The sequence below is a fragment of the Asparagus officinalis genome, chromosome 3 (assembly GCF_001876935.1).
Source record: "Asparagus officinalis chromosome 3, Aspof.V1, whole genome shotgun sequence".
Classification (NCBI taxonomy): Eukaryota; Viridiplantae; Streptophyta; class Magnoliopsida; order Asparagales; family Asparagaceae; genus Asparagus; species Asparagus officinalis.
The window spans coordinates 109891310-109904153 of NC_033796.1; the positions used below are offsets into that span (position 1 = coordinate 109891310).

At 34.4% G+C, this 12844-nt stretch overlaps 1 protein-coding gene across 1 annotated transcript; it reads right to left on the reverse strand.

Moving 5' to 3' along the window:
* Positions 10499–12641, reverse strand: LOC109835723 (F-box/LRR-repeat protein 14). Its single transcript, XM_020403732.1, has 2 exons — positions 12505–12641; positions 10499–12332 (listed from the first exon to the last, which is right to left on the reverse strand). The coding sequence occupies exon 2, from the start codon at positions 12296–12298 to the stop codon at positions 10901–10903; it is 1398 nt and encodes a 465-aa protein (XP_020259321.1). The 5' UTR covers positions 12299–12332; positions 12505–12641; the 3' UTR covers positions 10499–10900.

Below are 12844 nucleotides of genomic sequence, written 5' to 3' on the forward strand. Positions count from 1 at the left end.
GAGAGTTGTCGGTTGACTTGATAACCGAGTGTGTAGAGTTTTTGGTTAGCTAGAAAACCGAGTGTGTAGAGAAGTTTCGGCTTTCAAACCGGGTTGTGTAGTGAATTCTCCTCGAGAATGGGGAGCGGGGACGTAGGACGGAAGGTCCGAACCTCGTGAACATATAGCGTGTTTGGTTTGCATTGGCGCACTTATAACTGTTCATCTTATAGCCCATTGCATCTTGTTTATATTATCCACTAGTTTATTTCACCCTTGTGATAGTTTAAATATATCATTACATATACCATATAGTATATCTCTTTTCTAGGATATATCACCTTAGTTATATTGCTTATTCTTGCTCATATCACATTGTATATCTATCTTGCAAGAATAATTTGTTAATTAGTTTTAATTAGCATAAAATCAGATTAGATTAGCATAAACCCTATTCACCCCCCTCTAGGGTTCTTTCCTAGCGACCTTAGGGTCTAACAATTGGTATCAGAGCTTGGTGCTCTTTGATTTAAGGACTAATCGCCTTGAGTTAAAGATCCAAGTTATCTTATTTTTGTGCTAATCTAGTTTTGTGATTTTATTATTATCTTGCTTGCTCATATATACATTATGGATATGCACGGTGCACCTTATTTAGGTTATGCCATCAATATTGCTCCTAGGTTAGATAATTTCCCATATGCCCAATGGTGTGTTAGATTTAAACTTTTTGTTCGATCTAGACACTTCGATTTATGGGAAATTATAGATGATGCTTATATTGTGCCCACTTCGGAGAAATCCAAGTAGAATAAAAATGATCATCGTATGTTTACCATGAATAAGCTTTTGTTAGAATTTTTACATAATGCGTTCGATTCATCTATGTCTAACAAGCTTGATTCTTTTGATAGTGCTTACACATTATGGAAACTTATAGAAGCACATCAAGGGAATTTGGAGGCGATCCGACAAGCTTTGGAGGATTCGGCTTCTAGTTCATGTGGAGTTTTATCATCATGCACACGGCCACTAGGCGATAACCCTAGTGTAGTAAGCGATTCGGAATCCGATAGTGATATATCCATTAATGAACTCGCTTGTGCCTATGAGAGATTAATGCATGCCTATACTAAGTTGTATAATAATTTTATTAATCTTAAAAGCAAGCATGTTGCATTAAAATCCGATCATGATGAGCTAGTGTCCAAATTTGATGTCATTGCAAAAAAAAAAAAATACTATGCTTAAAGAAAACAATGACTTGTTAAATTTGTAAAATAAAAAATTAACCTCATCCATCACTAGCTTATCTCATGCTAAAAATAATGCCATGGTAGAAGTGAAGAACATAAAAAATGATACTGCCTCTTTCATAAATGGCTATTTATGTTCTACTTCTAATGTTAATACATATGTGCCTATTGATGAGTTGAACAATGTTAAAAACCGTATTTCTTCTTTAGATTCAACTCTAACTACTTGCATTAACAACCATAAGAAGCTTGTGAATATGTGTGCCAAGACTAAGTCAAAATCATCCACTCATTATGCACACATGTATAGCAAAACTTATAAGTGTTCTATTTACGGCCATCAAGGTCATTTAGCTAAGTTCTGTTATGATGCACACAAACATAAGAATTCTAATGCTCCTTGTGCATCTCATGTAGCTTCTTCATCTTGTACACTTACACATTCACATGCTCATTCTCACAAAGTTCATCATAAGCATGCTAGTGTGTTCAAGTATGATCATTGTGGTTGTTTTGGTCATTTGGCCGAATATTATTTTGATTTGAAAAGAAAATCACGTTTGCCAAATGTTTCTAGTAGACCACATATTTTTAAATGTGATATTTGTGGTAGATTTGGCCATTTGGCGAAGTTTTGTTATGATTTAAAAAAATGTTCAAACTTGCCAAATTTCTCAAGTAAACCACATTTGTTTGATAATGTTTCTCATTTGCAAAATAATTTTAAAAGACAATCTTTGTTTGCAAATGATTCCCGTGCACGAGCATATGGTCCAAAAAAATAAACGAGTCTCTTTCATTGCACAAATTACAATCGGAAAGGTCATTTGAGAAATTATTGTTATGACCGGGTTAGTGCACCAAATGTGCCCAAAAGGGTTCATAACCCTAGGGTTTTGATCTTTATTGATAGGGGTCATGTCCCTAACCAATCCGGCATCAAGAATGTTTGGGTACCAAAATCTTTTAAAAACTAAGAATTGTATTATTTTTAATTTTTAATTTTTCTTGGTTTAAAAATTATGTTTTAAAAAAAATTTAATATGAAAACAATTTTTCTTTGATCAATTCTTTTGTTTTCATGATTATTAGTTTCTATTTTGATGAGAGGTTTGTGTTTATATAACCCCTCCGGTTTATTGGGTGTTTATTCCCAAATCATGTTTACCAGATACTAAAATGTTTATATGGGTTGGAACAAGCTTAAGAGCTTGATATATTGTTGCCTCTCTTGAAATTCTTTTGTCAAAGATTTTGTTTTGATTTGTTGCTTTGAATTCATTATATTTTACTTATATGATGATATTTATATGTTTGTGCTCATGGATCATCTATTCGTACCTTATAATATATTCTATGAGTGGTTTGATCAAGTTATACAAAGAATTTTTTTTTGATCAAACATTGCTTTTGGACTCAAATCTTGATTTATGACTTCATTTGAGTGATTTGTTTTCACTTGAAAACTTTTTTCATAGTTCTCTTGTTTTCCTCATTCCCTTGTTTTCATAAATCTATTTTTATACACTATGTTTTTATAATTGTGTAATGAGACACTTCTTTCATAAATGACATATTAATATGTGTTCTCATTGTCTTGTTTGTATGTGAGTTATGTTTAGCATATCTTTCATTTATGCTTACTCACATGTTTTTGCCTTAGCTTTCATTTCATATATTCTATATGGCATTTTGATAGGGGGAGCTATTTTCTATACTTGTTTTATACTCACTCATGCATATTGATAGGTGGAGCTTTCGCTCTTTTCATTCTTGTTGTTTTCCCCTTGTTGATGTTGTCAAAGGGGGAGAAATATTATGAGTATACATTTCCTTGTTTATATGCATGTGAATTATAATTTATATATTCATTTTTATTCATGCATACATCTTTTTTGTAAATTGTTTGTCATCATAAAAAAGGGGGAGATTGTTGGTCTTCTTGTTTTGATAATGATTTAACAAACAATTTACATCTAATATTGTTTATCTAGTGTTTGTGTTTTGTTATTTATTGTAGACAAACAATAAGTTGGAGGATGGATGGAATTGCGCTTCAACGATCATATCCAATGGAGGTTAGCGGAATAGTGGGTGAAGCCTATGCAATTCAAGTTGAAGATCCAAGTTCTAGCTTCATCCGTAATGTGTACCAAGTCAAGCTTATTGAAGATCAAGATCAAGCTTGGGTATCTTTCAGATTTATTGTTTTGGTTTTTCAAGTTTAAATATGAAATAATTGAATATAATTGGAAAATATATTTTTGTTTCATGTTTATATGCTTACATATGATTTCATCAATATCAATTTTATTTAGTTCAATGAAATCAAGTTTATTGTTTTGAAAGTTTGCAAAACAGGTGTTTTTGTGAAAATATTGTTTTCTTGGTTTATAGACTTAACAATAATCATATACATCTTTTATTAAGTCTACAAAATTATTTTGTAATATTTTAAAACATGGTTAAGCTAAAATGTCAAAACTCATGTATTCACATTTTTATGTTTTGGATTATTTTGCAAAATAATGATATTTCTCATTTGGAAGGTCCTTTTTAAAAACCAGTTTTTGTAGCATGTTTATTATCATGTCTACAATCATCTCCCAAAGTTTTATAATTTTTAGAATTTATTTGATATTTTTAAACCAAATTTAAAGTTGAGTTTTTCTGTGCACTTCAGGTCTGTGCATGTTTAGTCGACTCATTGGTCGACTCATAAGTCGACTCACGAAGTGCAGCGGAGTTGTGATTTTTCTTCTGCTGAGTCGACTCATATAAGCCGACTCATGAGTCGACTCATAAGTCGACTCATAAGTCGACTTATGAAAGAGCCGTTGTACAGTAACGGCTAGTTTCTAGCAGTGTTTTCTGGGGTTTTTTTTGGTCTTTTTCTTGGGATTTTTGCTGAAGTTTTGGGTTCCTATAAATACCCCATTGCTCTCATTTTTCAGTTTATCTAAGAGAACGTTTTAAGAAAGTTTAACAAGGGTTTAAAGTTTGGTTTAAGTTTGTTTAAAAAGCTTTTAAGCATTTTTTAGTTTCGGTTTGTGAAGAGAATTTCACAAGAGCAAGTGAAGATCATCATTTGGTGTTTGAGCAATCACTCTTCTTACTCTCTCTTGTTATCATCTAGAGAAGTTTTCCTAAACTCATTCTAGCTATTTATTGTTTTGTTTCTAATTTCCATAAGCTAGATTTATATTGAGTTTAGTTAAATTGTTTTTATTGAATCTCTTTGTTCACACACAACCTATTGAGCTTAGGGGCTGTTCATTTCGCAAAAAAAAATTGGGAAATCAAAGAATAAGAAACCTATTTCCTATAATAATTGTTTTGAGGTTGTTTGGTTGGCTTAAAAAAGAAGAAAACTATAGAATAGGAGATGAGATTAGATGAGTTGTCACCTTATTATTAGATGATGTGAATAATTTAAAAAAAAAAAAACTTGTTTTGAGGTTGTTTGGTTGGTTAAAAAAAATAAGGAAATGAATTGGAGGTATATTATTGGATGATGATTTGAGGTTATTTGTGTTTGGTTCATTTTTAAATATAAGAAAATAGATGAGATGAGAAGAGTTGGAGATATATTATTGGATGATGTGACACATACTTAAGGAAATCAATTTCTTGTTTTTTTGAGGAAATTGATGGAAAGGAAGGTTTAATGAGATGAGATGAGTTCTCACAATATTATTGGATGATGTGTGTGATTTTTAAAAATGAGATAAGATGAGATGTGATGAGTTGGATGATGTGACACATTTCTTGTGTTTGGTTTATTTTTAAAGGTAAGAAATGAGATGAGTTGGAGAATAAAAATATTATTTTATTGGATGTTGTGGGTGAGTTTTAGGGATGGAAATGGATAAAAATGTTATTTTATTAATTTCCTTGTACCGATTTCCTTTTCTTGGTTTTTAGGAAACCAACCAAACGGCCCCTTATAGTATTTACATTCATAGTATATTTTGAGTTGTGGGGTTTGTGACTTAGAGTTGTGCCTAATTGAGTTCTTACTTTGTTTAAAGAACAATCATTTGTTGTGCTTAATTTGTGAAGTTCACTTTGTAATACACTTGTACACCGAGAGGAGTATGTGGTGAGGACGGAGTCGATACCGAGAGGAGTGACATCAGTGGCCTAGTGAGAGGTGATAATTCCGATCACTTGAGGGAGTCGATACGTGAGGACCAACACTTGAGGTTGTAGCTTGTGTATGTATTTTGTGAGGATTTGTGAGAGTTGTCGGTTGACTTGATAACCGAGTGTGTAGAGTTTTCGGTTAGCTAGAAAACCGAGTGTGTAGAGAAGTTTTGGCTTCCAAATCGGGTTGTGTAGTGGATTCTCCTTGGATTCTCCTCGAGAGTGGGGAGCGGGGACGTAGGACGGAAGGTCCGAACCTCGTGAACATATAGCGTGTTTGGTTTGCATTGGCACACTTACAACTGTTCATCTTATAGCCCATTGCATCTTGTTTATATTATCCACTAGTTTGTTTCACCCTTGTGATAGTTTAAATATATCCTTGCATATACCATATAGTATATCTTTTTTCTAGGATATATCACCTTAGTTATATTGTTTATTCTTGCTCATATCACATTGTATATCTATCTTGCAAGAATAATTTGTTAATTAGTTTTAATTGGCATAAAATCGGATTAGATTAGCATAAACCCTATTCACCCCCCCTCTAGGGTTCTTTCCTAGCGACCTTAGGGTCCAACAAAGCTGACTTGAGTGCATCAAGTAGATGCATCGATCAAGACCATAAAGTATCTAAATGGTCCTGACGCAGTATGAATAGGTCCACAAATATCTCCTTGAATCCTTTGAAGGAAAATGAGAGATTCAACATTCACTTTAGTACGAGAAGAGCGTACTATAAGTTTTCCTTTAGCACAAGACTCACAAATATAGTCTAACGATGAGGGGACATTGCTGCTTGGCATATTATGCTCAATTGAATTTAAGATGGAAGCTTCTCTACAACCTCCTTCCGACATCTAATTGACTGAGTCATGAGAAGATGTTCAACACCATTGCACAAGACTCACAAATATAGTCTAACAATGAGGGGACATTGCTGCTTGGCATATTATGCCCAATTAAATTTAAGATGGAAGCTTCTCTACAACCTCCTTCCGACATCTAATTGACTGAGTCATGAGAAGATGTTCAACACCATTCTCATTTTCGGTTTCAATATGAAAACCATTAGACCGAATATCTTTAAAACTAAGAAGGGTACGTTTGGATTCTGGATATAATAGTGTATCATTGATAATTAATTCCGTACCCATATGAAGTATTAGTGAAGCTCTGCCGGAGCCTACTATCAACGCATTGTCGTTAGCAATGGTGGTTACACTTCCTTGTTTTTCAGTCAAAGTTTGGAAAATTTTTCTATCTTTCGGGATAGTATGTGTGGTAGCACTATCTACCAAGCACAAGACAGTCTCCTTGTCCATGGGTTGTATGCGAGAGTTGTCGTGCTATTTTAAAAATGAAGTATTCATATAAGCACAACAAAAATAAGGCAAATGCATAATCATTTAAACAAACTCATACGAACTTGAAATTGTCTTACAAAAACATGCAAAATAAGTCTAGAAAAATTCCAAATTATCTTAACAAAAGCAACTAGAACAAGTCTGGAAAACGAAATAGACTAATAAAACATGCATAGATAGTGATAAATAACATGATCACTTCTGGTCACCAAAATCATCAAGCAAGTTTACAGAAAAATTCATGTTCAAGAGTTTTCCATGTATCAGACACTCCAACATTCCCATAACGCTCTAATTCATAAATAAATGACTATCACAATGCAGTTCCAGAGCTTTTGTATGTAAGACGCTGACTAAATCGTGTCCTATGTCTAAGAGCATCTTGTTATCTATGAACATCTTGTTAAACTCTACCTATATTTTTAGTTGATAACTTATTATGTTAATGTATGCACATGTCTACACAATGCAAATCTATAAAATATAGTCAATTGACTTGATAACTTATTATGTTAATGTATGCACATGTCTACACAATGCAAATCTATAAAATATAGTCAATTGACCCCTGCAAGATTTTTAGAAGGTTGATAAATGAAACATTTCAGGACACCAGTCCACACTTATTCCATGACCAGATAAACTTGTTGTCAAGCATTGCCACTGCAGGAGTTTAGAAGGAAGCACTCTTGCGTCGAAACTCAGATAACACAACTAAGTGAGTTGGATGCAGCTTGCTTACAGAAGTGCTTCGTATTCTAATCACGCATGTTTTCTATTTGATGTATTCAACCAGAAACTTGTGACATATAGGTTTGTTTTGAAGTTTAGCAGCTGCATGCAAAATTGTTTGTTTTGAAGTTTATCTGGTTAGTCAAACTAGCTAGTACACCGAAGGTTGGATGTTGACATATAGGTTTAATATATACAAAAGGAGATATTAATAAAATGAATGTTATCACTTGAGAATCGTTTTTTTAAGCTTGTCAGACGTATTTCTTCATAAGTAAACAAGATAAAATTTGACTCCCCAAGTACTAGAATAGTGAAGAGAAATTGTAATTTCCCCAAGTTTGCTTGAAGAATTCAAATAAATGAGATGGCAAGATTCATACTGGACATAATCATAATCATTCGACGGAAAACTTGATACTATGTAAATAGATAAAAGCCGAACGTATTATTACATTGCAGAAGATGTACACCTAAAAATCTATTACTACGAACCAATGATCACGAACCGGCTAGAGCTAGTTGTGCTGATAACGTGTTGTAATATATTAAAGAAATGAATCAAGAGACAAGAGACAAGAGAAGAAGAGAAATTACAATTTTATTCATCACATCTATTTCCATACATGGTACAATTTATAGATACATGATGGAAGATAAAAGGACATTGGACTAATGAAAAGACAATAAGTTAATAGTCCACATACAAAGTAATGTCCACATACATTTTGTCTTTTAGATTTTAACAAAATGTCTTTTAGATTTCAACACAAATCACAACCACCCACTAAACAAATTAATGGTTGCAAAATTGCAGTGGTCTTTCCACTATATTTTTTGTAGTGGAGAGAATCCGAATCCTAAAAAAAAGGAGGTCACAGTTTCACATAAGTGTACGACGCTACTTGCCTAAACTTTAAGATTTTCTCAGCGGACCCCACAGACGATGTTAGCGGCTACTGTAAAAAGACAATATCTACTACTGTTATAATGATTACATTGTCTGCTGTAAAAAAAAGGAGGAGGAGGAAAGAGAGGGGTCAATCGAGAAGTTAGACGCAATAACCGCAACGAGATCTGAAACTCCGAAGGGATGATTACATTCTCACCATGGTATAGAACACCGAGAAGTTTGATGAGATGACACATATGCTGATATGCGATATGGTGGATATCAATACTGCCTACGTATCTGATACAGATACGGAACCCTGAATACATGAGACCTTGGAAAGTATTACTGGTATTTTTGGTAATTTTTGTTTCTGAAATTGGTTAATGACCTAAGGGTTAACCTATACCTACGGTTCTCAATCATGGTGATCACGAGACATTAACAGGAACCATGAACTCAAGAATGGTGGTGGTGCTCCAAGGCTGGGCAACCTCCCAAAAATGGTGGCTGAGACAAAAGCTTGAGCTCCATTGATGATGAGTTATAGCCAAAAGGCAAAGCCAGTGGCTAGAAGAGATTAGTGACTCAAGAGTCAAGACAGACATAGCTAGTGATTTTGATTTTGATTTTGATTTTGATTTTAATATCATACAAATCAATAAAAAAAAAAACTAAATTAACGCCCAAATCGAGTGTGAAAATGTAATTAACTGTACATGATTCTCACATGACATCTCAACCTACTGGGAATATGATTTATGGCTCAGGAAGTACAAGTGCAAATAAAATGGTCTAGGGGTCACGAGTGGCTACATCCAATGCCATAGAAGATGAATTTGCAATTAGCCCCAAATAAAAAGAAAAACGGGAAATGTTTTTTTAACATTCAGTTTGTGGTTAAGTATCTTGGTATTGACCTAAATGTGAACCTTAATTGGGTGTTCCTTTTCAACTTTATAAAAAGAATCTAAACATATTTATCAAACAGTAAGTCCATTTAATAATGTGAAGTATGTTATAATCTCATACCAACAGTGAGCAACATTATGAACTTCAGGACATTGTAACAAAATGTTAGGGGTTGGTCATCGTTCAAGCACTGTATAAATATACTGAAGACATATTTGTACTGTAAGTTATCCAATTTATTTAAAAGAAAGGAAATGTAAAGGACTTGGGATATTAAAAAAAAAAACACAAAAAAGGCTCTAAGGATTGCTGAAGGCACTGGGTCATTTCTTGTTCAAGAGCTCATTTCTTGTTCAAGTTCAAGTCGAAATAATATTGAAAGACAACAAACAATTTTTTTTTGAATCAATGAGTGGCGGGAGGTTTCAAATCTTGAGATTAAAGATAATGGACCTATGTTTAGGTTAATTATCAAATACCCTCGTATATTCTGGTTAATAATCGAACAGACCCTCAAAGTTTGATGGAGGAGACTGCAAGTATACGGGAAAACTTTTGATTGTAAAGGAAGCAATTATTCTTGTCCTTGGGGGTTTTGATTTTCCTATTACGAATGAACTTGAAAACTTGGTTATGAATGCTATTCAATGTAAATGTGATGATTAAATTACGCTTTGAACAAATCTTGTTAGTCCTAAATAATTATAGACAAAAGCCAAGCAAGAACAAAGAGTTTTTTTTCATACAGAGAAGCCCCAGCTCATAAAGTCTTGCTTAGTTTTACCCTATTCAGGCATAATTCAGCAGTTAAGTGAAAGTTTAGGTCATTGGGATGTCCAAGATTAAAATTAAACTATGACCTTATATAGGATTCTGCTTAGGGTTTATGATAATAACTTTCTTAATGATCTTCCTTCGCTCAAGTGAAAAATCACCCAAACGACATTTTTAGTTTATGATGATTCCTGCACCATCAGTTTCAAAGAAAATTTATACACATTTACGGGAATAATATAGGGTTATCTATATAATCAAATATTACTTTTGGGCAACACCTATTAATCAAATATTCAAACAGCCAGCAAATCAAGGAAAACTCACAGTAACACTGAACAAAATTCAAGCAACTATGGTTCAACTATTAAAGAGACAGAACCAGAGAAATAGATGACAATGGGGCCGCTCGCATTCATCTGACATAGATGCACATATATGTAATCGAACTTTCGATGAATACTTATCCCATGTTCACGATTTCATTCATTCAGATAGTTATCATCAACACAAACTAAGACATATACGCTTCAACATTTTCTTATTCACAACTAGAGAGAAAATCTGATCACCTAATAAAACATACAAGCATAAGAGTTAAAAACTTACATTGCTGAAGATTCACATGGCTTCTGGTTCATATCCAAGCTGAATCCGAACATTTTATCAACAAATTCTCCCACATTCAACCATTATCTACAGGGCCCAGATGTTGTAGCATTTCCCTTTTCATTCTCCTTTCCCTCAAGGCACATTTTGATTCAAAATAAGAACTTGTGATTGTGTTCAAACTTGAATGTGCAACAATCAGTAATGAGCACATGAACAGAGGAAATCATTCAGTACATCCATGATAGGTCTTGCCTATATGAAACATATCTTGCAGCATTTTGTACACCATTCTCCGAAATCAAAAGACAGTCTTCAACAATCAAAGATTCCAACTTCCCTGTTCCCACAAGTGGCTTAAGCCCAGCATCACTCACCCCCAAACATTTCGAAATCTTCAGTCTCTTCAATGAAGGAAAGCTCAAAACTTTCTGAATCCCTTGATCAGTAACGTCCTGACATTTCACAATCTCTAACACCTCTAAGAAATGGGCAGAACATAGAGCATCCATCCCAGTATCATTAAAGAAACAAGCACTATTTAGGGTCAATATGCGAATCGGGCAACCTTGAACCAGTTTGAGGATGCCATCTTGAGTGAAACAATTCAAGGATGGAAATTTGCAATCCGTGAAATATAATTCAAATTCTTCGAGCATGGGACAACCACGAGCTAATTCCTTTAGACCCTTATCAGTCAATCTACAAGTTTCCTCCATTGAAAACATAAATCTCGGAGATAAATTCAACGATAACTTTCTAAGTTTAAAAGATTTCTGCGATAATGCCATCATGTGGCTATCTTCAAGCCCGATACACACATCTAATGAGAGATTTTGCAGTTCGCCACACATTCCTAAGACATGAGAAAGCGGTCTTATAGAATCTAAGTTACAATTTGCCAATATAAGCTCCATCAAATTTTCACAACAAAACCCAAAACTCTTCCACTTACTCACTGCCCACTCACTATAAACCTTCCAATACCGATAATTTGCATCTAACTCAAACTCCAAACGCTTCAATTTTTGCCATCCAGGCCCCAACATTACAAGATCGTCCTGCCCGAGACCTCTACAGTTCTTTATAGAGAGAGATTCTAGGTTTCCATGATTTCCGATGTACTCTAGCCACTCTACACTGCTAACCTTCATGCATCGATTTAGATGTAGACTCAAAATTTTCTTGCAACCAGTAACGACGGAGAGAAGCCCGTTTGAGCTAATTCCCGGTAGGAAGTTCAGTTTAAGAGATGCAAGGCCTTCACAAAGAGCTAAATGGCCAAGACCGATATCACCGATGAAGGAACAAAAGCTCAACGTGAGATCAACAAGCTTAGGGCAGTGTGAAGAGAGCACAATAAGGCCCTGATTGTTTAGTTGCTTTCCCATGTTCGACATCCAACCAGAGTAAACTATCTCTACTCTTGTTAAGTTTTGAAATCGAAGGCATAGAGAAGTTAATGCATCAGTTGCAGGATGCAATCCACAACCAACCCTCAAGAAGTCTCTCTGCTCAGCTTCAACGCTGCATAGGCGGCGCGAAACCGTGGACAATGCATTTCTATCTGATGTTTTATCGATTCGCTTTAAAATCTCTGTAATTAGTGAATCAGGAAGGTTCTCCATACGAATCCCAAGATTTAGCCCCAAAATTTGTTCACTGAAACAAACCCAGGTTAGAATTATAGGCAGATATTTGATATTTCAAGAGAACCCAGTACTGTTTTCAGATTAAAATCACTACCAAAGTTAAACCCATGCAAGAACTTGACATATGGGAAGCAGGACAGGATCAAGTTGGGAATTTGAGAAGCAGTAAAAAAAAAAAATACCTAATGAAGCTCGGTGGAGGATTTGGGATTGAAAGCCTCGACTCCTGGCAAAATGATTGATGCCCAGGATAGATATTTGAAGAATTTTAGACGGGCTCTTCATCAAACGTAAGCGTTGCTACGAGAAATTTCACATTTTGTGGAGAGATTTTTAATTAAGGAGAAGCTTTTTACTTTTTTTTAGTCTTATGGACAAATTTTCAAAACCAACCTCTTTCTGCATTTAATTCCAAACAAGACCTATTTTGAAGTTATTTGCAAAAACCGATCTGGTTTCAGCCTTGGCACTAAAACCAGGTCGGTTTTTGTGAAAAGGAGTACGGAACTTCACGAGAGTTGA